The sequence below is a fragment of the Lethenteron reissneri genome, chromosome 28 (genome assembly GCF_015708825.2).
Source record: "Lethenteron reissneri isolate LAM-NWPU_2019-01 chromosome 28, ASM1570882v1, whole genome shotgun sequence".
NCBI classification, from domain to species: Eukaryota; Metazoa; Chordata; class Hyperoartia; order Petromyzontiformes; family Petromyzontidae; genus Lethenteron; species Lethenteron reissneri.
This window is the reverse complement of record NC_083806.1, coordinates 4,208,841-4,235,971: the sequence shown is the minus strand read 5'-3', so window position 1 is coordinate 4,235,971 and position 27,131 is coordinate 4,208,841. Positions and strand designations below refer to the sequence as shown.

General features: G+C 50.0%; 1 protein-coding gene and 1 long non-coding RNA gene across 6 annotated transcripts in view; one reads left to right on the top strand and one right to left on the bottom strand.

Annotated features, from left to right (window-relative positions):
• KDM2B (lysine demethylase 2B) overlaps positions 1–27,131 on the top strand; it is an 88,468-nt gene that overhangs the window by 47,911 nt on the left and 13,426 nt on the right. For 4 of the 5 annotated variants that reach the window (XM_061561844.1, XM_061561847.1, XM_061561848.1 and 1 more), the window contains 4 exons: positions 17,198–17,554; positions 18,315–18,458; positions 19,663–19,749; positions 23,542–24,156. In XM_061561844.1, coding sequence (XP_061417828.1) covers positions 17,198–17,554; positions 18,315–18,458; positions 19,663–19,749; positions 23,542–24,156 — 1,203 coding nt within the window. The remainder of the gene's footprint in view (positions 1–17,197; positions 17,555–18,314; positions 18,459–19,662; positions 19,750–23,541; positions 24,157–27,131) is intronic. The other variant, XM_061561845.1, reaches the window with a different exon arrangement.
• On the bottom strand, positions 8,402–15,084 carry LOC133348862 (uncharacterized). Its single transcript, XR_009755843.1, has 3 exons — positions 14,680–15,084; positions 11,278–11,493; positions 8,402–9,334 (listed from the first exon to the last, which is right to left on the bottom strand). It is a non-coding gene; the product is annotated as an uncharacterized LOC133348862 (long non-coding RNA).

Below are 27,131 nucleotides of genomic sequence, written 5' to 3'. Positions count from 1 at the left end.
TGGATGCCAGGTTGCCATGGGTGCCAGGTTGTCATGGGTGGATGGGTGACCACCATGGATGCCAGGTTGTCATGGGTGCCAGGTTGTCATAGGTGGATGGGTGGCCACCATGGGTGTTAGGTTGAAATGGTTGTATGCGGGAGGCTGTGCTTCAAGGTGGGCAGCATAAGGCATTGCAGAAAAGTCAATTGTTGTACTGTAGTTATATGGTCCCGTGGCTATGCTTCCTCCCTTTGCCATCGCGTGGTGAAGTATCGTCTCAATAACTCCTACGCCCCACACAGCGTGGGGATGGCCCTCATCAAGCAGTCGATTTAAAAGGCCTTTAAATGTACATGCATGTCCAGTACTACACAGTGTCATTTACACCATGTATTATCAACCAGACCACATGAGTGTGATTCCTGGCCATGGCTAGCATCAGTGCCGACTAATGTTGTCCACCGCTACTGGGTTCAGTCCTTCATCAACCTGCGCTTTCCAATTTTGTGCGTGTGTAACCAGGTCAGAACTCAAGCAACCAGAGTGACCTGGGGCATTACTCTTCCAGTAGGGGAGGATGATGACTGCTGTTGTGTGTGTAGTCCCAATCGAGTAATTAATTCATGGTGTAATTTTCGAATTCGCTGTGAGCGAAGCGGACGGCGTACATTTATATGGCGTTGACACCGGCGGTAATAGTCAGGGCGGCCGCTGGATTTGAACCGTGGAGCTCTGCAATAAAACCGCGAGCCTCTTACCGCGAAGCCCATTTACCGCCCTTCATCCAGCAGTGGATTGATCAAAGGGGGGAGTGGCTGTACGTAGATGTCCACGTGTGTCTGTCTCCGCGGAGTATGACAGAGCAGAGCACCTTGGGCAATTGCAATGACCACCAACGAAAATGTCGAAGGGGCTGTGTCACATGGTTAACGACACGCGTCGACACCCTCGGACGCACTGCCGTCCACTTTCACACAAAAAGACAAAGATGCCCCATATAGCATTAACAAACTGTTGGGGAAAGTTCTGATCGTGAGTAGCATCTATGAAGGCCGTCACAGGCACACGACGGGGTGGGTGGCCAGCCTTTATCTCCACGGTGACGATGTTTACAAATTGCATCCGATATCAATTTTAGGCTCAGTTGACCTAGGGGAGGCCTGGGATTGGTTCGAATAATTGTGGCTAGTATTAACCGTGAGCGGGAATCGAACTCGGGTGGCCGGGTTCGTAGTGCAGCGCGCTCACCGCTGCACCACCGCTCCCAATTTTCACACGCTTGCGACAGACGCACACACAAGTACAACGCGCACACGTTTTACAAGGCCCAGCAAAGCTATGAATCGCTAAGTCGGGGGCTCTCAACAGTGCCAGTAAACCGCGAAACTCAACTCGTCAACTCTTGCCAGAAATACCCACGGTTGAGGATTGCTGCTTATGCGTCAGCGCCCCAAGTTTGATGGGCCTGGCAAGTGTTTTTTTTAATATAAACGAAAATAGAGTACATTTTCTTGCAGCGCCTTTGACATAACGCGGCTCTCTGCTGTTCAAACGGGAGGGTGGTGGTTGCGTTGTTTTGCTTTTGAACACGATACACACGCCTAGCTCGCATAGCGTGCGTTGCGTTGCGGGCTGAATGGAGCACATGTCCGAGCCAGGATCTTGGCAGCGTGCGCCTCAAACTCTGGGGGGAGGGGGAGCGCCCATCGGCATCACGCCGTCAGCACGCGTCTACTGCGAGCAACATGCCCCGAAAAGCATTATTACTGCGCGTCGCAAGTACGCTTTCTCATGTACACGTGTACAACAAATGCAGAAGAAGAAAAACTCCTTTGACTTTCTTAATTGCGCCTATGCTGTAGTCGGCGCGCGTGGTGTGACACAGGCACACTTGTGTCACTTTACGCAGCGCCCACGTGCACGATGCATGGGGAGGGGAGTGTGCGTGCGTGGGAGCGGTAGTGTAGTGGTCAGCGCATCTGCGCTACGAACCTTGCAACCCGGGTTCGATTCCCGCTCACGGCCAACACACAGTGACGATTTATCTGAACTCGTCCTGGACTTCCCCTCAAATGATTCCATGGTGCGACGTGTAAACATCGCCACTAGGGAGACAAAGGCGGCCGGGCGTGGTGTTGACCACCCACCCCATCCTGTGCCGTGCCGGTCTTTATAGGTGCTCGCTAACAGCACTTGCCCCTACAGTTTGGTAAGGCTATACGGGGGATCTTTGTTTTTGTGCGTGTGTGTACAGTAATGCAAGACTCGTGGTCGCGTGGGCGGGAGTCGTACAAGCCCTGTAGAACGTGTGCGCACCGTGTGTGTGTGTGTGCACCGTGTGTGTGTGTTTGCGTGGGCGCAAGTTTTGCTCTTAAGAGGTACACCAGCATGTTCGCGCGTGCCAAGTGTGTTGCCCCCCCACGTACAATCCGTTTCCAGCCGCCAGCCATCGCGTTGCTCGTTTGACGTGGCATTAGCGTGCGCATCCGCTGACGTGCATCGAGACGGCTGAGGCATTGGAGGAGTGTGGCGTTGCTGCAGTTTAGAGGGCAGTGAGCGGAGATTTCGTCTATTGTAGCGACGAGTCCCAATGGGGACGGGACGGGCTTGCAGTTGCTGCCTCTGATGCACTCGTGCAATGCTGAGACAGCCACATTTGACCTCTTCTCCATTGCCCATTCTCTGCTTCTTCCCTCTCCTCGCCCCTCCACTCCATCCTGTCCCTCCCCTATAGCCCTTTCGTGACCCCCATATGCCCTCTGTCACGGTCACTCATTCCTCCACCTTTGTTACCGCTTGTAACCTATGTAGAGTGCTCTGAGCAAAGAAGGCGTTCTATGAATAAAAAACAAGTTAAGTATTTGGCTGTCGCCTGATGATGCTGATTGTAATTACTGGCGAAACGTCGTACTCGAATTGTCAATGTTGTTGGTTTTCTTTCCAACACACCAGTGTACTACACTAGTAACTAATTGGCATGTTTTGTTTAAGTGATACACCTTTCTAACTGGCTGTGTAAGGTGGTGACAGGTTCAACGACACGTTTATATTTACATGATTAGATCGAGTTATCCAAAATGGATATTTTGAACTCTTCTCGAGTTGGTGGCCCCAAACAATAAGACGGCCACCACGTGTGCAGCTCTTGTCAGAGTTTGGTGGTCTAAACAAGGCCGAGACCGTTGTTGCATGCAGTGTGATGGGTGACGTGACACGCATGCAAAAGGGCGCAATGACAATTGGGGGCTTCTTGCCGCTGGTCGTGAGCGACACAGCCTCTCGGTGTTTTGCCTAAATCTGCCGTGAGGATGTGGAAAACGCAATCAGATTTTTGTGCAGCTCACGTCGAACGAATATCCTCTTCGGACGTTTGTTTTGACCCCCCCCCCCCCCCCCCCCCCCCCCAGTAGATGCTGATGCAAGACGTGCCGGCCTCAATTGAAGCGGTGAAACCACGCAGAAATTTTCCTCGGATCCGATCTGCGCGGTAATTTGAGGTCCATTCAACTCGCAGCGTTTTGAGTCACCAGGAATGCACTTTATTAGATCTGCTGTGGTCTCGTTTCCACAAAGGTTCTTTCATGGCAGTCGTAATGTGGTTTTTCCTGGCTTACAGATAGAGCCTCTATACTTTTAATGTCATGATAGAGGAAATGTTATGCCCGATGTACGAACGTAACATTACAATTAAATATTGTAATTGCCTATGGATAACTCGATCTAAGCAGCCTTGAGCTTAGTTTGTACTCGGACAGGAGACTGCCTGGGAATTCCAGTTGTTCCAGGCTTGGGTTGTGAGGTGGCTGGCAGATGACAGCAACACTGGATTCTTGAATCTGTCTGTGTTGACCTTCATTACCTCTCGTACCGGGTTCTCCAATTGCCTCCCACACTACACCAAACCAAACATCCTCCAACCGTAGCAGCACCCTCCTGAGCAAGAATCTTGAGAGTCTGTGATGCGATCCTGCATCAACAAAAGACACGATTGTTGATTATTTACTTGATGGGGGTATGTAGATTTAAACAGTTTTACTTGCGGGTGGGCAGTTCCGTATTTGTGTACCCGTTCATCCCCTTCCAATCCACTGCTGGATGAGAGCCTCCCACACGCTGTGCGGGTCACGAGGATGGTTTGACCGTACTTGACCGCGCCGGTCAGTCGTTGCGCGTTGGTGACGGCGGCCTGGAAGCATGGAGGTGGACGTGTAGAAGTGTAACGAGTGTTTTCTGTCGACCGCCGTCGAAAAGGATGGGGCCCACATCTTGACAGAACGGTTGGAAGGCCGTGGCCCTGCTGTGTTGGCCCCACAGGGGCGTTGCCGTGACTCTCGCTAACAAGTTGAAGGGGGGGGGGGGCGGGGTGAACAAAAATAACCTTTGTCAAACGAGATGCACGAATCTGCAAAGGAATTTCTCTTTAAGCGAAATATTTCCAACGTGTGAGTAAATAAACCGACGTGCGTGTCGCTTCAGAGTGTGATCTGGCCACTTAGACCGACCAGAACGTCGTTTGAGCAATTATAGATGGAAACAATTATTTTTTTCAGGTGGCCAGCTAAGCGCCGGGGTTACACGCAGAGCCCTTTTTACCGCTCCACTGCTGGATGAGGGCCTTCCCACGCCGTGTGGGTCAAGAGTGTCGTTTGACCCCACTTCGACACGCTGCTCAGTTCTGTTTGGTGAAGGCGGCCGGGGGAGGGGGCTGAGATGACGTGAGAGCGGAGAAGTAAGAGTACAGCTTTTCTGCACTCCCCACCAACGTAGCCTTTCGGCCCTGTTTGCGCACGGCAGTCGCCCATCCTTGGACTATCCAGGCTCAAACCCGCTTGACTTGCGAGTTTTCACGAGATTGGGCTGGGGGGGCGGCGTATTCCGAGCGAGTTGGACGTTCGGTCGGCGTGAGTGTGGCGGGTTTGCAAAGCTCGCTGCCAAGCACATGCTCTGGGATGCAAGCTCTCGGCTTGGTGTGCCATGCGTGTACTCATGCACGCACGCGTGCACATGTTGGTGTTGCACGCTTGCCGTACGGCACCGTTGGTGCAAATGGACATGTGGTGGCGGTTGAGGGTGCCACACAAGAAACGCTTAAGACGTGCGTTGGCAAGAGCCGAGAAGTGTGGCGATAATTGAATAGGCATGATAATTGCACTGTTTAGACCAGCTGTGACACATTGTTGGAGGCGGTATACAGTTTCCTAAGGCCAGTGCAGCAGGAGAGATGTATTACTCACATTTCAGCTGTTAAGTTGGGGTGTTTTTTTTTTACGTTTAATACTCTGCGTTAAAGTGTTTTTAAGATTGCTCACGATTTTTATGTTATTTGCCCGTTGTTCGGTACTGGACGACGAGTGAATCTCAAACGACCTTTACAGTGCGCCCCGCAAATAAATTGGTGCAGAGTCATGACTTGAGGCTTAAGCGATTTATTCCGAGTGATTGATTGGTCATAAAGCGCAGGTTAATACGGTGAAAGCATGAGCTCCGTTCCGTCGTGTGACCCCAATATCGCGGACGAGATTAAAGGATCAAGCATGTAAAATTACGCAAAATGACGGCGGCCAGTTTATTCTTTATTTTCGGCACCAAAAGCCCTACACCGTCTTGCACACACGAGATACCGCGACGTTCTTGTCCGTGGTGGGGTGGGGGTTGCGGGCGGCTAACGTAACGTCGTCCTTGGCGCTGGACATGTGTGTGCCCCGCTCTGCCCGTGCCCGTGTGGCCTTTTTCCACCTGACCGTAACGACACAACCGCACGACAACGATAATGACGGCAGTGATGAATCTGCGCGGATCTCTACTTTTTTTTTTAAATGTCACAGGTGTCAGAATCTCAGCGGGAGAGGTTGCTTGCGGTGGGGGAGGGAGAGCTGGGCCGTTTTCGAGCTCTGTTTTTCAATTCCTGAGAAACAGGGAGAGCGAGAGAGAGAGGTAGCGAAGAGGCCCCCTCCCTCCCCCATGGGTGGACTCGGGGTCTTGTACACGTCACTTTCCCACACACACAACCGGAAAAGTTAAATCGCAGAGGAGCAAGGGGGGAGGGCGAGAGAGATGATGGGGTTGGGGCTGCAAGGCTAGAGGGAGAGAGGGAAGAGAGCACGGGGCTGTGGTGGGTGGTGGGGGTGGTGTGGAGGTTGTGTCGTTAAAAAGCTGCCAAGCCTGCTGCAAGAGGGCCAGGCAAACAATCTTGCTGTGTCTTCCCCTCGGGCTGTTCTCATCTCTGGGAGTTGGGGTGGAAGGGGGGGCTGGGTGGTTGGGGGGGGGATACTGTACATGGAAACATTCGCTGGCTTATGTTATTTGCAGCATTTCAAATGGTCACAAACGATTGTGTAATTTGCGTTTAAAGGCGCAGCTCGTTCGCCAGTGTGTGTGTGGTGTGCATGGGGCGACGAGGGAAGGTTTTGTTTCTGTGATCTCGCTCCCGCGCCATGCACTGCTCCATCACTTCACATTGGCGTCACAAAAGTTAACAATTTTTGTGTGGTACCAGAGTGGCGGTGGTGGCGGTGGTTACCGGTGGTGCCTTGTGGAATGACCGGTGATGGCTGCTGGTGTATTCCACCAGCCCGTTTAAACGCCAGAAAGTGAAAAACATGATTTTTCCCTTCAAAATCAGCATTGAGGCATTGGTGCTCATCTCCTGCTTGCAGGCCTTGAGCAAGTGGTGGAAAGTCCACATATTGAGAAGGGTGAGTCTCTCCATCTGCCAACAACTGTTGACTCCCCCCCCCACACAAAGTGGTACAAACATTTTTATCCCAGGGGAGGTGATGGGCCTAGTTAACACTCAACCAGAATTTTTACTTTTGCAACCTCGAGATTTGGCGCTCTCTCTCACGCGGGCAAGTTCCACAAGTTAGGCAAGCTCGCAGTCACAATTTCATAATTATCCGCAATACATGTGCGGCGGTGTGTCGTGTCGAAGGTTAATTATAGCCTTTGGAATAAAATAGGCTAATTTTTGGAATTAGTCAGTGGGTTGTGACAAATGCATGGAAATGAATGCCACCAAACCCCACCATCCCAGCGTGGATTGGGGTTCAAATCAGTTGGACAGAGTCCGTCCGATGCCACCGCGGGTATTTTAGGAACACGTCAACCCTTTAAGAAAGGTGGGAGCATTATTTCCCCATTCGAGTTACAGTATTTCTACTTTGTGGGAATACACTACATCCATGCGACAAAAGCTATTCCATCATTGTTCTGACGATTACCCACACCTTTAATGTGTCGGAAGCGTATGCCCGAAATCACGGAACTGGCCCACAAGCAGAAACGAGCGTTCTAAATAAGTCCAGGTTCCAATCGTGGCAACAGAGCTTTGATTTTATTTTTCGACAGCAGAACATTGCATATGCGCTAACAGCCTAGTAGTGACAGCGAAATACAACAATCCAGAGTGTTGAAAGAACACCTCTTTAAGTTTAGAGGTTAAGCCCCCAAGCATGCACTATTGTCTTGCACCAGGCCACATGCCTTGCGGGCGGCGGGGTGTAGGAGAAGGAGAGAAAGGCGGGGGAGCGCACAGGGTGGGGGAATATTTCCTGATTGACGCGTCTTAATTTCCAAGGCGAGTGTGTGCAACAAACCTACAGAGAGAGAGAGAGAGATCTCAATGTAAACAGAACAAAGATCACCATCACAAGTGACTCTTCAGGACCGACCAGTGTGCTCACGCGTTTATTTGCACGATTTGGGAACTGTTGCCGTGCGCACTGTACCCGTGTGTGTGTGTGGGTGGTTGCACGCACCGCGTGGAGGGGTGGTGGGACAGCGATTGATGTGCTGCGCTACAAACGAGAACACCCGCGACCCGAACTCGATTCCCACTCACGACCAATAACAGTGACGCAATATTCAAAACGGTACTTGGCCTCTCCTAGGTCGACTCGGGCTCAAATGAGGTATGTGGTGTGTAAACATCGCCACTGGGGAGACAAAGGCGGCCAGGCGTGGTGCTGGCCACCCACCCCTAAGTGCGCCATGCCGGCCATCATAGGCGCTCGCTTAGTAGCACTTGCCCCAAAAGTCTGTTAAGGCTATACGAGGCATCTTTGTCTTTGCACACTCCGCCGTGCCACGGATGGAGTTTAATGGCGCTGTGTCCGTAAAATGCTTGTGGGTGAACTTTCGCGGGGATGACTCATTGTTGCACGAATCCCTTGGCCGGTTCATGACCTGGCTTCGACAAAAGCCGCCCAATGGATAGCTCTGGGTAGTGACGCTTCAAAGCGACTGTGCTCTGCTCTGTTCTTCGTCGTTATTGGTTTTTATTTTTGATTCTTTTTAAGCTAGTAAATGACGAGTAGGGGCGGACACGTGGTCCTCTTTTTCCTGTCCAGCCCCGCTTTAGTCAGGACGGTGGCGGGCTTCATTCGCGACTTTTTTTTATCGTCATCGTGAAGAGCACGCCGAGCCACACGGTGGGGTGCTGTGTGATCGCACGTGCTCGTCGTCGTCATTAAAGCGACGAGGAGAGAGAAGTGACGTGTGGGGGTGCGTATCTTCGTCGCTGCAAAGGTGCAGGGTGCTAGATCTCGTATTTTGTTGGAGACAACGAAAGATGGTTTGTGAACGATTCTTAAGCGACCAAAAGAATGGGTTTTGTTTTTATTTCCTTGTTCGGAGAAACAGGGCTTGCTCCCGCAGTCAGCGCTGTTATGCTAAATTATGAAATAAAGACGCGTGCAACTTCCTCAACAGAAAACGCATTGTGTCAGCACTGGAAAAGACAAATCCAAATGTAAACGAAAAATGTAGAGAATCGCGCAAGAACTAACGATTTTCCAGGAATTTCTAGTTGTTTAAATGTTGCTTCCCCGTTTTCATTACGCGGCCCTTCTTGAGGAATGCTTCATTGTTGTGACAACCGCATGCAAGAGGTCGACCAAATTGTGCAAACTTTTTCCCAGGTACGCGATCTCTTTTTTTTTAAACGTGTTCTCTTCCAGTCCAAGAATGGCCGGGGGAGCTCGACCAAATGGAGTGTTACGTTTATGGAGAGAGGAAAAATGCGCGAGCGTGCGTATGGATTCTTTTTTTTTAATCGGATGAACCGCCGCCGTCATGAATATTTCCGTTGTGACGAGCCCGTTGAATGCCTCTTCCCCCAATTATGCAGCAGCTCCCGAACAGAGTCGAGCTGAGCTTGAGCGTCGGCAATTTCTCCGGCGAATTTAAGCGGTGGTGGGGTGGCAAAACGAAAGGGATGTCAAGCCGGCTTTTTGGGCTCCCGTTTCTCGCCCTCCAGCGCTGAATTCTGAACACTGCAACAAACGGTTTTGCGCCTTTTTTCATTCTTTTTGGCAGACGCCACGCAGCCTCGGGTTGGCCCAGCTCTCTCTGGCTGAGGGATAAAAAGCGACGACGTTGGTGGCGATCCGTGCTGGTTAATTGACCGATTTATTGCCTTCCTGTCAAAGTTTGCGTAAGAGACAGACGCCTTTTGTTTCTAACCAGGTGAGAGAGAACCCCATTTCAACGGAGGGCTTAGTTACAAAAGGGCATTAGCCACAAATTATGCAATCTCACAGTCAAACCTTTCAAAATCGTCCTTATAATACACAAGGCTGTCCTTTCGAAGGTAATTATAGCTTCAGGGAAAATGGCTTTTTTATAGACTTGGATGGTTTGATACATGCACAAACAAAACAAATACACCATCACCACAAGTTTATCATGGATGAAAATATGCAGTTTGTTTGAGTACTTCCATGTGACACGATGATGGTATTTTATGAGCGTGTTTCTGTTGTCAGGAGTAAAATTACACTTTGCGATCAACCTAGTGTGTCTGAAATGCACGTCCGAAATCTTGGAACTGTCCCAGAACAAACACATTCTAAAATGCGCAAATGTCAAATGCCATAAATAAACTCGTGGCACTTGAAATTCATATCGGTTCCAAAATTTTACAGTGGGAAATATTGGCAAAATTCTGTTATTTATAATTTAAAAAAAGCAAGATAATAGACCAGATGGGGGTGGAGGAAGTAGCGCGCGCAGTAGTTTACACACTGCTTTATATACCCAGGGACCCGAGTTCGATTCCCGGCCACGGCTAACATTATTGGCAAGTGATGGACTCCCCGCTTCACCAACCCGCACTAAGCAGCGCGGTGACGTATGGTCAAACAAGCGCCATTGGGGACACAGCTGGGGGGTGCGGCCTTCAACTATCAGTGAATTTCGATGTAAAGCTTTCGTGACTGCAGGGATTCATCTTCTTGGTTCTTTCGGTAAAGTCACGTAGAAGGGAAATAATAAAATAATAAAAATAAAACATAATAAAATTTCCATTTAAAGCTTTCGTGACTGCAGGGATTCATCATCTTGGTTCTTTCGGTAAGTCACGTAGAATGGAAATAATAAAATAATAAAAATAAAACATAATAAAATTTCGATTTAAAGCTTTCGTGACTGCAGGGATTCATCTTCTTGGTTCTTTCGGTAAAGTCACGTTGAAGGGAAGTAATAAAATACTAAATATAAAACATAATAAAATAATTCTCACAACGTTTCGGCCACAACGCAAGCAGCCGTCCTCAGGTGAAGACCAGGTCTGTCAGGGAGACAGCGTCTGAATACTGCTGGTCTTCACCTGAGGACGGCTGCTTACGTTGTGGCCGAAACGTCGTGAGAATTATTTTATTTGTTTATTTTAATAATTTTATTACTTCCCTTCTACGTGACTTTACCGAAAGAACCAAGAAGATGTATCAGTGAATGGACAAAAGGGTTGTAAATTATTAATCTTAAGAAGCAGATGGAGCAAAAGGAAATGATCAAAATAATTTAAATTCACATTGTCTTACCCAGTGCTTCCCATCCTCCCTGGGCCCACAGCCTACTGTCAACCATCAAACATTTTTCATGGACTACCATGTACCAGTGACATTTGTCAGATTGAAACCTACTCTAAATCATTGTAACTGAAATAGTTCCGCAGAGAACTGTCTTTCAGAAACTGTCATTTGTCCACGGACCACAGGTTGAGAACCACTGGTCTAAGCAACGAGTCCGATTTATTGTAGAAGACCGATTAACAGTTTACGGTCATTAAATGTAAGAGATGCTGTAAATTTCCTGTGTTGCTAGCGATTCGCACTGGCGTCTTCTCGAAGGCAAAGCTCCTTCCAGCCCACGACTCTGGGGTGATTCATCATCTCGCTTCCTGTGAAGACGTTATAAGCAGCGCTTGGACAATCTGTGCCACGTTTTTTTTTTGCTCAAACGAAGGCCTCCCCAAGCCCACCACCTCTCAGTTTCCCCATTGCACGTGTACTCAACCTGGGGTGCCCGGGCACGAGCGGCTTTCGTTAGGTGACCTCCAAGAAGCTTGGGAACCACCATCAATCTGGACCCATGCGCACTGAATCGCCGGCTTGGGATGAACGGTGGCGGCAGGAGGTGGCGGTGCCCGAAAGGCCGTGGGCATCACGATGCCACCCAACACGGGGCCAGCCTTATTCGTGGTGTCGCTCTTCTTCCTTGAGCTCGCCGGGCCTGCGAATGACAGCCGAGATGTAGGGAATAATGCACTGAATGTGAAATGGCTTTTAGCTGTATGCTGTGTGTTGATATCTTCCCCTCCTCCCAATATAGATTTTATTATTGGCCTGAAGCCCTTTTACAGTGCACTGAAAGGAGGCAATTGTGGACCTCTGTGGTGGTGAATGAAACGCAATTACCGTGGTAATCTGGGCGGGCAGCGAACGTCGCTGCAAATGCCTTTATTTAGAGATTATGTAACGTGCGGCGAGTCCGGCGAAATGTGCAGGTGCAGTGTTCGCTTGTGTTAAAAAACGAAATAGCGCACCATTATCCAATTCCTGTGATTTAGTTTGCGTTTAACGAGGTCACAGCACTTTCCTTTCTGCCTGTGTTCCCTCACGTTGCTGCACTCTGGAATTTCCTTCAATTATCGTCTTCTTTTCCCAAGCTCTTAATTCAAATTCAAGTAACTTGTTACTCTCTTATCGATTTACAACTTTGGCAGTGCTCTTGTTGCTGCCCACTTTATGTCTTGTGGGCCTCTGCCGGCCTGTGCTCAGTAGCTGGGGAAAAAATACGGCAGAACAACTTTGTGCAATATTGTAAAACCTTGGATTGCGAGCATTATTCGTTCCGGAAACGTGTTTGTCATCCAAAGCACTCGTACATCAGTTGTGATCACGTGACGCTCGGCAGACAAAGCGTATACACGTACTACTCGTATTGCAAGACCTCGCTCGTTTATCAAATTCATATTTATTTAAAAAATTTAGCTCGTCTTCCAAAACACTCGCAGACCAAGTTACTCGCAATCCAAGGTTTTACTGTATTTACAAACGTTAAAATCTCCGTGTTAAGACACTTTCTGCAGCAATATAACGACCCTGCGTGTTTTTATTCCCCTCTCGTTTGGAAATTGGCTTCACGTGCGCAAAAAAAACGCAAAGTGCAACGGCAATCATTATTATGATGTGCAAGTCAATGGAAAATGTAAGAGGCTGCTGGGTTTGTGTGAGGTTAGCGGATGTAAAACTAGCGGTAACAGATTCAAAGCGTGGAACAGGCGGGTTGGTACGGCTGCAGAGCGAACCTCTTAGTCATCAGGGGTTTCGTTGGCGAGCTCCTCTGGTCTGCTCGCCGCAGCGGTGACACTTTGGAAATGCACGGTGGGGGGGGGGGGGCACAGAGGAGCCCCCCCCCCCACATCCCGCCGTCACCTCTTACATTGTCCACTTCACAATAACAACTCCAGTACATGCATTCCACCCTTTGAATGCGGGCGTCCATGGATGGATGGATCAAATAAGAATGTGTCAGCAATCGCAGGGCCTGCATGCCTGCCCGCCGGCGTCATTGACAGCCACTTTTAATCTTTTGTCGCCGGCTTGCAAGTTGGAGAGAGCGATTCCTTGACAGTAATGGCCGCATTTATCCCGACAGTTGCAATGTCACGGTGCGCGTTAAGCGGTGGGGGAAGGGGGGTCGGTGGAGGGAAGGGGGCCGGGGGTGGATTGGGGGGGGGGGGGCAAGCTCGCCGCTGTGCTCAGGCAGCGTTTACGTATTCCGCTCATCGCCACCCGCGGTGGTGAGTGAGGTTGTTTCATTCAATTAGCAAAAACCTCAAAGATGGAATCAATCACGCGGCCGCCCCAACGCACGCCAGTGCGATGACGTGCGGAAGAAGGGTAGGCCAGAGTGCCGTGGCAGGTGCCTCGGGAAATCTATCGCCGAGCACAATGCCCCGGCGCCCATCAATCGACGTGCGTTCACGTCGCCGTTAACCTTTGCGTTAAAAACGACACCGGGTGTAAACAGTCCGCGCGCTGGACTTGCAATTCATAGGTCGTCGATTTGATTCCTTCTTCTGCCAATGGGCACGTTTATTAACCCCACCTCCCCTTACCCAGCAGTGTAAATGGGTACACAACAGTTGGTTGATGGGCAGGTCACGTGTGGTGGGGTAAAGTATGAGCACCCCCACTTCTTGCAACAAGTGCATTGTGCGAGTATCGGGCCGACTGCTGTCTAGAGGGGCCCTGCAGGGCCCCCTCTGTGCAAGCCCCCTTAACGGCAGCGGCGGCGTGAGCGCGTGCGATTGCAAGGCTGCGTGCGCCTTTAACCTTTTGCTCTTCGTAAAATCTCATGCCAGCCGCGAGTTGGGGTATTTTTGGGTCGGATTTGGCCAGTGTGCGCGCGCACGTGCCCGTGCGTGTGTTTTTTTTCCCGCATCTGCCAAAAAGGTGGCGCAACACGTGCTGCGCCCCCTAACTCAACGACGGGTGGGCCGGTGCCGGGGAGAGAGCGAATCGGCCGTAAAAATCACGAGAGACGAGCCACCCCAGACCGTCACCCAGTCCGTTTTTTTTTATTGGAGGCATCATCATCATCGGGACACTAAGTAACCCTCTGCCAGGCTTAAATAAACAACGTGCCCCGAATGAAAATGAGACGCCGTTGCGCTCTTTGGACAAACCGCTCATCATAATTTCTGATTATTATGTTTTGTTGGGTTGTGTTTATTTTCGCTGTGTTTTTAATCCACGGGGGATTCTATTTCATTAGGCGGATTACGTCGTTTGCCGAGTGCACTCACTAATTTATGTCGCCGGGTTTTTTTTTACGCTGGTCTCGTGAGACTCGGCTGGGTTTTTTTTATCGGCTTGATTAACATCGATCTGTATTTGTAAGGCCCTTGTCGTCTATTTTACATCACTCGACGCAAACGAGACGGCGGTTTTGAAATCCGGGTGACGCGTTCGCAAACTTACTTTTGCACGGTTATACGTCGTGGAGCGGTGGTGTAGCGGTTAGCCCCGCTACTTTATGAACCCGGCGACCTGAGTTACGATCCGCACCTCCGATTAACACGGTTGGCTACGTACGGTGCGAAAGAAGTTCAAGCATAGATACACTGCTAACATCGGTAGCGAGTGATGTCCAGATTGAGCCTCCTGTAATCCACCTGGGCCTTCCCCAATCCACGAACCTGCACTGACTGCCCTCTCCCCCACTTTGGAATCCCGTACAATATCATTTAATGCTATTTTTGCATCTGTCTTTTTTTTAAATTACTGGTAATTGTAGCGGCCTCCAGTATACTGGGGAGGTCACATGAAAGAATTATGTAAAACATGCACATTTAAAAAAAATCGATTCTTACACGATTCGGTGCACGTATTGTGAACTTAAGATACTTACGATTTAAGAACTCAACTGAAGCGTGGTTCTAATATAAATAAAAACAATAATACGCGTCCCTTTGTCGATTCAATGCTGTATGAAGGCTTCCCAATCAGTTGGGGGGTGGGGGTGGCTAGCCATGCTTGACCACGCTGGTCAGTGCAGGCTCGCCGTGGCCTGGATTCTGAACTTGCAATGTAGTTCACTAACGACTGCGCCACTGCTCTCCGCCACCCCTTTCAACTGCTAAAACATTTCCAGCGTGTGCTTTCAAACAGGGTAGATTTAAAACAAACAAAAAAAACCTTTCATTGAATAAATATGTACTTTTTTTTTAAACCGTTTAAAAAAAATTCAAAGCTACGGCGGTTTGCTTTCAGCGAGTTGAAAGTTGGCAGTGCGACAGTAATTTTTACGCGCCGAGTGATCGTTTCCGATTGGCTGCCACGCGTGCGGATTACAGGAATAACAGCGTTAGCGGACCGCCGCGCGGCTGGATACACGTGTAAGCGTTTTTCCAACGCCGGATTTATGAGAAGCGACGAGCAGGAGAGCGTGGACGTCGTTAACACGCGTCGCACTTTACGCTCAATTAATGTGCGCTGCCTGTTGGTATAGCTACAAAGCTGGGGTGGTCGCAGGTGGAACAGAGCAAAATCGTCGTTTAACATTTACTCCCTCTGCGTGAAATTGAACACGTGAGATTTCCGCAACCAAATGTTTCGCTTCATAATAGTTTTGTGGCTCCGATCGCCTTGTGAGTACAATACCCAATGGGTGTCGTGCACCCTGACGCAGCCAAATAATTGGAGTTGCCACGCGAACAAGCGACACGTCAATAAAAAAAAACTGATGCAAATAAAAGGCGGCGCTGCTGTCCGCATGACAACTTCATTTATTTCAGTTTAGTTTAATTTGTTTTGCTGTGTCAGGTGGAGGAGGGTGTACCACACAACATTGGTATTGTGTCCACATGGCGATCTGGCCTAAAAATCTATTTATGAATCATCGGCACAAAATATTCCCTCTTTTTATACGTGGGTGTAGGCGTTTGCAGAAGGACCTTTTTAATCGTTACAGCGGCAATGTTTAACAAATCTGGGAGCGTGTGTCAGAATTCAACGTTGGGGCTGTCCCAAGCAAAGGGGAGATGGTCAGAGAGTGGAGAAATTCCTTCCACATTCGACTCGAAACAAAATGAATAACGGTGGACGTTGGAAAAGATTAGCAGCTGGTCTTGCTGGATTTTCGGGCAAAGGTTAAGCTTGTTTAAGAAGCAATCAGAATTTCACAAGACCCTTTCATATTTGCGGTGCCAGTCTTCCACGTGTCGCCACGCGGCCGCTGCTCCTGTGCACGGCTTGCGAACGAACAAACAAAATAAGCAACAAGCGAATGCGTTGCCTGCGGCAGGTTCTTTGGCAAAATGTCTCCTCCTCTGCCGCAAATCTAAAACACTCCTCGAGGTGGATTTTAACTTCATTACGAGTAGACGCTCATTGAGCTCGAAGAGTCGATATAATCGCGTGTGCGGCGGGGAGAGTGTCGAGACAGTTTTCACAATAAACGACTGCTCCGCGCGGGTCAATTTAAATTCACTTAAATATTTTTTGGCAAATGTCACGCCGTTATTTCTGTGTGTTATGGACCCGGTGCGACGATATTGAGGATGGTTGTGTCTTTGTTTCGTGTGTTCTTTGAAAGAAAACATTTTGTACGACAGATTGTTTCTATGTTGATGATGAGAATAATAACGATTTGCATTCATTTGTCAGTCCACTGCTTCATGAAGCCCTTCTTATGCTCTGTTGGTAATGGGAATTTTTTTGACCATACTTCACCTCGCTGGTCATTACGGTGAAAGTGGGTTTGGGGGGTGGGGGGGGGCGACCATCGGTTCGGATATCACTCGCTTTGGATGCTCGCCGTAGCAGAGAGTCAAACTCCAGTTAACACGTTTAATTCACTGCATACGAATCAATGCGCCACTGGATGGAATAGAGGGAACTTAAGCCATGGACCTGCCCATGGGCAGACAACTCAAGAAGAAGACATTGCATTTATATGAATTAATAGGGATGAATGATCCAACCAAAGTCTGATTCTAAGCAAATGGGATTTAATCTGCGTTTTTCTGGATGCGATCGTTTGGTACCAAGATGCTAATCGGATCGATTCCCAGGTGAGAAAGAGGGAAACACAGTACAGTAAAACCTTGGATTGCGAGTAACTTGGTCTGCGAGTGTTTTGCAAGACGAGCAAATTTTTTTAATTACTTTGATAAACGAGCGAGGTCTTGCAATACGAGTAGTACGTGTATACGCTTTGTCTGCCGAGCGTCACGTGATCACAACTGATGTACGAGTGCTTTGATATACGAGTGCTTTGGATTACAAACACGTTTCCGGAACGAATTATGCTCGCAATCCAAGGTTTTACTGTAAATGGAAATATTCCAAAGTGTGCAACCGTCTTTGGTGGTGCGCGTCGGAAACGGTGAAAACCTATAACCCTCCCCTGTCTCCTGCGCGTGCAGTACCGTGTTGGGAACAAGCCTGGGAAGGCGCGCTCTGGTCAGGCCTCGGCAGCTGCTAGCGGCGGCGGCGCCGGTAGCAGCGGCGGAGGAGGCGGTAGCGGCGGCGGTAGTGGCGGTGGCGGCGTGAGCCCCGGTCCCGGCTCTGCCTCGTCGTCGTCAGCCGGCCCGGCGCAGGGCCAGGGCTCGGGCCTCCGCTCGGCCATCTCGAGCGGCGCGCGGCGACGGCGCACGCGCTGTCGCAAGTGCGAGGCGTGCGTGCGCACCGAGTGCGGCGAGTGCACCTTCTGCAAGGACATGAAGAAGTTCGGAGGCCCCGGCAAGATGAAGCAGTCGTGCATCATGAGGCAGTGCATCGCCGTGAGTAACCCGCGCGGCGCAAGGCGATTCGGGTTTTTGTTTTGTTTGTGAATGCGTTCCAGCTACGGTTGAACGCGGATCGGGGCGACTGCCCCGGGCTCCGCACTTTGGGGGGGCGGGAAGGGGCGGGGGGGGGCGGGGTGGACCCCCCCCTCCCCCCCCCCCCCCCCCCCCGTAGCAGTTTTCGGATTTGAATGAAGCTGTGGAGAAGCGTCGTGTTGCTGTTAGCGACTCGCCCTGTTCTACACCGGCCACGTTGATCAGAGTTCCGCCCAAAACTAGGAGAGACGCATACCAGAGCAAACATAAAATACTCAAATGCATACTTACAGATGAACACTGGCTCATAAAATAATTCCGAGGACTAGTGTACTATGGAACTCTATACGTAATCCATGTTAGTGTATTATTATTCCTAGGTTGTATTATTTATTTGGACACACATGCAGGATGGACAACAACAGGAAAACTTGAAAGAGTTGTCCGGAAAAATGGAAGGAACCAGGTTTCAAGGGACGACCTAACAGAGAATATTATGATGACAACATAAGAGATTGCAGCCAGAAATATGGACACTACTTGAGCATATTGGCACAAGACAGAGGAATGCGGAAACATGACCAAATGTTTTGGACCCCCAAGTGCTATGCCCACGGATCGTGATGATGATGATGTATTTTCTTGCTTCCACTTTTGAATTTTCGCTTGTTTTGCATTTGCACTAATGTTGAACCCGGCGTGTGTGCGTCGCGCGTCACAGCCTATCCTCCCGCACACGGCCGTGTGCCGCATCTGTGGCGAGGCCGGCAAGGAGGATGCGGCGGAGGGGGAGGAAGAGAAGTTCAGCATGACGCTCATGGAATGCTCCATCTGCAACGAGATCGTCCACCCTGCCTGCCTCAAGGTCGGATTTCCCCGTCGTCCACGGAGACACAGCCCCCTTGCGTGCACACGCTGGCTGGGATTCTAGTGTTTTGTGTCGTGTGTGTTTCGTGTCGGGTACAACGGTGGCGAGATGTTAACTATCTCGCCTGGTACATAGGAGGTCGTGGGTTAGATCCTGACCCTGACACCTGTATATTTGGAGTTTGCATGTTCTCCCCGTGTTCTCGTGGATTTTTCTCCGGGTCCTCCGGTTTTGCCCTTCCATATTTTAGAATTGACGTGCCTTTAGAGTATTTGGCTGCTATAAATTTCCATATGATAAGCCACTTAGTTGAGCTATCATTTGTGATCGTCAGGTCGTTTCTGAAAAAGAGCTATAAAGCTCGGTGGCCCTTCACCTGGTAAAAAAAAAAGCTTCGTTTTATGTCGTATGTTTTGTGTGTCGTGTGTCATGTGTTGCATGTTTCATGTGGCGTGTTTCGTGTCGGAGCCAGTGTATGAATAGGGCAGCCCAATGGCCTCTGGCTGAGGATTTCCTACGCAAATAAAAGGGCATTATTATTTTTCTCATTCTGTTAAGTAATCGAGAGGATTATTTCATGTAATTGCATGTTTTTTTTATTCAAGTAAGTTAATAAGTTACCGTTTGCCAAAATGGAATTGTTTTGGTTAAACGTCCACTCCTGACTTCATTTCCTGTAATTAACATATTTTGGTCACGTTATCGTCACGCTTATGATTGTCTGTGATTGGATGGAATCCCATGACGTACAGGTTATTCTGATTTAAAGCTCGATAACCAAGTCCTTAATGCATGTATTCACCAAAATATCCTACCTTTATCGTTATGCACTATCTCACGAGTAGGATGCATTTTTCGGAAGGATGTACCTGGGGCTACGTGAGGACAGCAGTGGGCAGCGCAGCACCATCCGTTGTATTGTACTTCTATGCTCTCGTTCTATGCTCCCTGCCTGCACTAAACCGGCATTTGCCGGCGTGATAAAGCACGGACAAATATCCCCTCATCCAGCAGTGGATTGATTAAAGGGCCGAATATGTTTAATCAGAGGAACGGCATTTGTTCCAACAACAAGAACAACGTGGATGAGCAACCTAGTCGCAGGCCATCGTTGTGCGGGGAAGGATGGCCATGAACGTTGTGACCGCGAGCGTTGTGACTCACCCGCGCACCGTTGCTTTGCCCCGCCCGTGCCGCCCAGATCGACGATAAGGAGGGAGTGATCAACGACGAGCTGCCTAACTGCTGGGAGTGCCCAAAGTGCAACCAGGAGGGCAAGACTGGAAAGGTAATCAAGGCGAATGCTGGGACAGGAGGCCAGGTTGGGGGGGAAGGACGTTTGGCTAATGGCCCACACTCAAGGTCGAGAGGTTATCGTGGTCAATGCAATGCCACCGGTGCGACCGCAAACCTCTCCATCGCTTCCTTCCTTCTGCCTGCTTCTCAAACGATTACACGGCCAAATCTGGGGTTGTGAGCCCGTTTAGTACTGGGATGGGTGACCACCACCGGTGCTTCCCAGGTGTGGGCTAGCCAGGTTTGCCTGATGTAATTGGGATTCCATGCCTCGTGGCTAGTGTTAATTGCTATTTGCTGGTGCTCGTGTGAGGGTGAGAATTAGGTTTAAGAGCCAGGGTTAGGGTTACAGCCCGGGTTAGAGCTACCTTGAGAGCTAGAGTTACTGGCAATTTCCAGAGGGGGGGTTAGGACATTTGCAGAAATCTTCTTGGTTCTTTCGGTAAAGTCACGTAGAAGGGAAGTAATAAAATAATAAAAATTAAACATAATAAAACAATTCTCACGACGTTTCGGCCACAACGCAAGCAGCCGTCCTCAGGTGAAAACCAGGTCCGTCGAGGCGACAGAGTCTGAATGAAACAGCACACGAGCTTGGAGCATATATATGAGCTGGGCGCATTGACAAAGGAATTTGCATATCAAAAGGAATTTAGCATATTTATGGGAAATGCAGGAATGTGATTAGTACTGCATATGCATGTGCATTATGCAGGATTAACAGCATCAAAGGGAGCTGCAGTTACTGCTGCTGCTGCAATTGCTGCTGCTGCAGTTGCTGCTGCTGCAGTTGCTGCTGCTGCAGTTTCTGCTGCTGCTGCAGTTGCTGCTGCTACTGCAGTTGCTGCTGCTGCTGCAGTTGCTGATGCTGCTGCACTTGCTGCTGCTGCTGCAGTTGCTGCCTTACCCATTTTAATATAACACTATGTATTATTCTACCCACCCTAATGTGTATCACACTGCTATATGTTTACTATACAATTACGACACCATACATTACTCTGCACACTGCACCATGCCAGTGAGTGGAACGCGGTCTGAAAGTCACCGTAAACGTGAACACAATCAGTTAAGATCCGAAATGGTTTATTACGTCCTTCCAATGATTGCTAAGCCAGAATCCATCTTCTCGGTTGAAATTGTCTCTGTGTTTGTATATGTGGATCGCCTCATGAACGAATCTCTCATGATAGCCAGATGGCTTGCAGAGAACCTCTGTCTTGGAGAAGTCAATGTCATGTGAGCCCACTGAATTGTAACAGTGATCTGCCACGGCTGAGGTGTTTGTCCTACCGTGTTTCAGGTCTGCCTTATGTTCACGGATGCGGTCCGAGACATGTCGTTTGGTTTCTCCAATGTAACTGCTACCACAGAGTCAACTTAGTTTGTAGACGCCAGGGTACTGTATGTCTGGAACCACATCTTTTACAGACGGGACCAGATCACGGATTTTATGTACTGTGTTGAATCGGACCTGGATCTTGTGTTTAGTCAGGATTTTGGAGATCTTTTTTGTGACCCCAGCAATGTAGGGTAAGGTGATGGTCTTGAAAGGCTCCTCAACAGGATCCTTCTTGATGGTTGGAGTGATGGCTTTGCGGATTGTGTAGTCGGAGTAACCATTAGCCTTAAGAGCTTGGCGTACGTGTTTGAGTTCACTGGAAATGTGTTCATGGTCGGAGATGCATTGGGCTCTATGATATAGAGTCTTGATGAGGGAATTCTTCTGGGATGGATGGTGGTGGGAATCCGGTTTTAGATAAGCATCCGTGTGGGTGGCTTTCCTGTAGACAGAGTGGCTCATTGAACCATCAGGTCTCCTTTTGATTAGGACATCCAAAAAGGGTAGCTTGCCATCATTTTCGACTTCCATGGTGAATCTGATGGCTGGGTGTATGGAATTGATGTGGTCGAGAAATTGGTCTAGAGCAGGCCGGCCATGTGGCCAGATGACAAAAGTGTCGTCTACGTACCTCTTGTCATCTGGCCACATGGCCGGCCTGCTCTAGACCAATTTCTCGACCACATCAATTCCATACACCCAGCCATCAGATTCACCATGGAAGTCGAAAATGATGGCAAGCTACCCTTTTTGGATGTCCTAATCAAAAGGAGACCTGATGGTTCAATGAGCCACTCTGTCTACAGGAAAGCCACCCACACGGATGCTTATCTAAAACCGGATTCCCACCACCATCCATCCCAGAAGAATTCCCTCATCAAGACTCTATATCATAGAGCCCAATGCATCTCCGACCATGAACACATTTCCAGTGAACTCAAACACGTACGCCAAGCTCTTAAGGCTAATGGTTACTCCGACTACACAATCCGCAAAGCCATCACTCCAACCATCAAGAAGGATCCTGTTGAGGAGCCTTTCAAGACCATCACCTTACCCTACATTGCTGGGGTCACAAAAAAGATCTCCAAAATCCTGATTAAACACAAGATCCAGGTCCGATTCAACACAGTACATAAAATCCGTGATCTGGTCCCGTCTGTAAAAGATGTGGTTCCAGACATACAGTACCCTGGCGTCTACAAACTAAGTTGCCTCTGTGGTAGCAGTTACATTGGAGAAACCAAACGACATGTCTCGGACCGCATCCGTGAACATAAGGCAGACCTGAAACACGGTAGGACAAACACCTCAGCCGTGGCAGATCACTGTTACAATTCAGTGGGCTCACATGACATTGACTTCTCCAAGACAGAGGTTCTCTGCAAGCCATCTGGCTATCATGAGAGATTCGTTCATGAGGCGATCCACATATACAAACACAGAGACAATTTCAACCGAGAAGATGGATTCTGGCTTAGCAATCATTGGAAGGACGTAATAAACCATTTCGGATCTTAACTGATTGTGTTCACGTTTACGGTGACTTTCAGACCGCGTTCCACTCACTGGCATGGTGCAGTGTGCAGAGTAATGTATGGTGTCGTAATTGTATAGTAAACATATAGCAGTGTGATACACATTAGGGTGGGTAGAATAATACATAGTGTTATATTAAAATGGGTAAGGCAGCAACTGCAGCAGCAGCAGCAAGTGCAGCAGCATCAGCAACTGCAGCAGCAGCAGCAACTGCAGTAGCAGCAGCAACTGCAGCAGCAGCAGAAACTGCAGCAGCAGCAACTGCAGCAGCAGCAACTGCAGCAGCAGCAATTGCAGCAGCAGCAGTAACTGCAGCTCCCTTTGATGCTGTTAATCCTGCATAATGCACATGCATATGCAGTACTAATCACATTCCTGCATTTCCCATAAATATGCTAAATTCCTTTTGATATGCAAATTCCTTTGTCAATGCGCCCAGCTTATATATATGCTCCAAGCTCGTGTGCTGTTTCATTCAGACTCTGTCGCCTCGACGGACCTGGTTTTCACCTGAGGACGGCTGCTTGCGTTGTGGCCGAAACGTCGTGAGAATTGTTTTATTATGTTTTATTTTTATTATTTTATTACTTCCCTTCTACGTGACTTTACCGAAAGAACCAAGAAGATGAATCCCTGCAGTCACGAAAGCTTTAAATCGAAATTTGCAGAAATGTTTAGGGTTATGGTAAAGGGTTCGAGTTCAGGGTTTGAGTAGAGTTAAGAGTTGGGGATTGAGTTTTGGTAATTGCCAGAGGGGTTAGAGTTCAGCTAATTGCCACACGGGTGTGAGGGTTCGGCTCGGTGTAATTGCCGAGGACCGAGGGGGTCGTCAAGTGCCCAGGTCACATGATATAAATTTGACGCGCGAACTCTGTCCCACGCGCGTGTGTGTGGGGGGGTAAGCAGAAGCGCGGGCCCGGCTTCAAGTACGCCTCCAACCTGCCGGGCTCGATGCTGCGCGAGTGTGGCGAGCGGCGACGCTCCGAGCAGGACGACGCCTTCCCGCGCCGGCGCTCGGACGAGGCGCTCAAGCGCGAGCACGCTCGCTCGGACGATGACGACTCGGACGCAGACTCGCGCTTCGGCAGCGTCGGCGAGGACGACGACGACGACGACGACGGCGGCGCCGACGAGGAGGAAGAGGAGGAGGACGAGGGGCGCCGGCGCGACAGGGACGAGGACGAGGAGGCGGCGGCGGCGCTGGAAGTCTCCGAGGCGGTGGCCGAGTCTGTGGCGGCCGCGGGGGCGGTGACGCCGACCGTCCCGGCCGCGAGCGATGCCGCGATGCTGTCGGACCACTCTCCAGCGTCGCCGCCGTCGCCGGCCGGGTCCGCGTCGTCACCGCCGCCGCCGGAGCCGCCGCCGCCTCTGCCGACCGCCGCCGTCGTCGCCGCCTCTGCTGCTGTCCAGCACACGCCGGCCAACGCCAACCGCAAGGGCACGGAGGACGGAGTCGTCGTCTCCAAGAAGAGGAAGGAGGTGGACGGGGTGCAGCAGCCACTCGGGCAGAAGAAGAAGGTAGCTATGCTCACGTCGCCATGCCCTTGTCTGCGTGCGTGCGTGCGTGTGTGCGTGTGCGTGCGTGTTGCGTGTGAGCGGTAGTGTTACGGTTAGCGCGCTGCACTACGAACCTGGTGACCCGGGTTCGATTCCCTTTGACGGCAAACACCAGTGACGATTATCTGAACCGGTCCTGGGCCTCCCCTAGGTAGACTCAGCCTCAAATGGGTAGCTGGCCTGGTCTGTAAAAACATCGCCGCTCGGGGAGACAAAGGTGGCCAGGCGTGGTGTTGGCCACCCACCCCCTCGTGTGCCGTGCCGGCCTTCATAGGTGCTCGCTAACAGCACTTGCCCCTACAGTCTGTTAAGGCTATACGGGGGATCTTTGTCTTTGTCCCCAATTAGGGAGCACAGGTGGTCATCTCGGTCAATCAACCCGTGACACCTGGGTCCGTCCCGTGACCTGCCAGTGAAGTGTTGACACTTCAGAGCCTGGCTGTTGATGTGTGTGTACGTGTACACCTGTGGGTGTGCCGGTGCTATTTGTGCTGGGCATATGGTAGTGAATTGGTTTGTCAGGTGAAATACGTTCTTGTGCTCGTGATATACGATGCATCGAGTCCCGATTCTAGACCATGTATTATTTGTGGTAAATGCTATTTATTTGTGTGCGTGATACGCTGATGTCACGTTTACGCAAATGAATTGTCGGAAACGAAATTGTACAAAACGAAAACAAGAACCAATGCAAATGAAACTATAAAAACAAGATGAAAAAACTTCTCGAATTTATTTGCAGCCCCCCAAAACGGCAGAGTTTATTCCGTGATTTCTGAACCGGTCCTGGGGCCTCGCCTTAACCAATCCGCACTGACTGACCAGCGTGGGTGAAGTAGAGTCAGACGACACCGGCACAGCGTGGGGAAATCTTCATCGCGCAGTGGATTGACAAACGATTGCACAGAAGTGCTCGTAGCAGCAAGCTGGGGGGGGGTGTTATGTGGAGGCGTGGGGAAGAGCTGGGGAGAAATGTGATCAGCTGTGAGCTGTGATCAGCTGTGAGCTGTGATCAGCTGGGAGCTGTGATCAGCTGGGGTCCTGGCGAGCGCCTTGGCGTCTCCCGAGTGCCGTGGCTCTGGGCCAGCGTGGCTCGGGGCTTCGGTTTTCTTGAATCGCTCAATTAGGAAAACGAGTTTCGGTGTTGCCTCCAAGGTTTAGTGACGAGACAGCTTTAACGACTCATCCCCCGGCGGATTTGATTGTCCGCCAATTAATTTTGGGTTCCGCTTGTCGTTCTGCACGACGTTTCACCGTACGTGCCGGGGTGAGCCGGAACTTCGGGAACCCAATCCGATTCCTAAAGAGGGTGCCGTCGCGCGCGGCTGAGCGTCCGTGACACTGCGGCGGACGGCTCGCGGCACAAAACGCGGAAACGTGTCAGAGACGCAACGCGGCACCACCGCGAAAACCTTGCTGTTTGTTACGCCAGAATCTTTTACCGTAGCGCTCCGTAGTGGCGGTGGCGGCAGCGAATGTTTTTGTGTATGGAACTCCGATGGCTGAGTTCGTAGCGCAGTGCGCTAATTGGTGTCCCACCCCTCCCCCATATGCGCGCGCGCACATGCGCAGTACTTAACCACAATTATCACAGTCAATTGAGTTACTCGCCTAAAAATGAAATCACGGTTTACTTGGAGTCGTTAAGAAATCCAAGAAAGCCTCGCCCTCCAGGTTTAACGGCTGCTGGCGTGGTCCAGGGCTCAACTTAATTTACTTATGCTAATTAGAATATCAAAATGATTGTAGTTATTAACTCCCATCGTCCCCTCCCTCCCGTCCCGCTGAAGAGCTGCATAGCTGAGTGGGCCTTACCTAGTAAACTAAAAATAGTTTAGTTCCCGCATGAGTGCATGGGGCTTTGTGTAACCACCCATGAGTCATTAGCCAGGGTCTGATGGCCAAAAGATTTGATGCTGCTATCACAACATACAATGTCAATCTCGAGAAAATAACCAACAAAAGATACTCGCGTGGCAATCACCGCCCCCCACTGGCGTCTTGGTGCCCATCGCCGAGCCCGGTGCCACATCAGCTCGTGCCACACGGCAACAGTTGCCAATCGGGGGAATCCACGCTCTGTGAGACCTTTCCTTTTTGTGGTAGAGGGTAAGGAAATAATAGACGTGGAGGTTCATTGACTAATACTGGTAGGAACCTCCTGGTTACATCAGCCCGCAGGGGATTATTGTGTCCGTCTGTCGTGCATCCAAAATGGGAGGGGTGGGGCTGAGTGGGGAGGGTGGGGAGGGGCTGGGTGGGGAGGGGCTGGTCACGCCGTGGTGCCCTTATAAAACTCAACGTTTCACCTACTCACGCCGGCTTGTGCCCGCCCTCACAGTCGGACATATTTGCGGAATACACCACGCCGCCGTTGACCCTGGCCATTGACCGAGCAACCCAACGTTCCTACCAGCTCCTTCCGCAGGAATGTGTTTTATGTTGCTTTTTGGCCAGTTTGTGTTTTTTTCTTATTCCGTTTTTTTACCAAGGAAAGTCTCGCCGAGTCTCGACGCTTTTTACCCCGAAGTTGTGCTGCTACATTTTCACGGGTAGAGGGCGACGATCGCTACGCTTTTCCCCATTAAGTAATTCGTGGGGGCTTTTTATTTATTTATTTTCTCAAATTAGAAAAATGTAGACCACGATGCCTGGCACCCAACACCGTCGACGGGGTCTTTAATATCCACTGTGAGGCAGGCAGCGTGTAGCTTGTACGGCTCATACAGGAACTCCTCTGCTTACGAACGAGTTAGGTTCCAGAAGTCTGTTTGTTATTTAGTGTATTTGTTCGTAAGTCCAGCTTTACTCCTGTCTATTCCAAACATTTTGTACGGCATGTACACTAAACACAGGGAATGGCTTTAAAAGTTGTATAATCTCCTGTATATGTAGATGCCACCGGTTCTTGACGTTCCGCAGATGTAGATGCCACC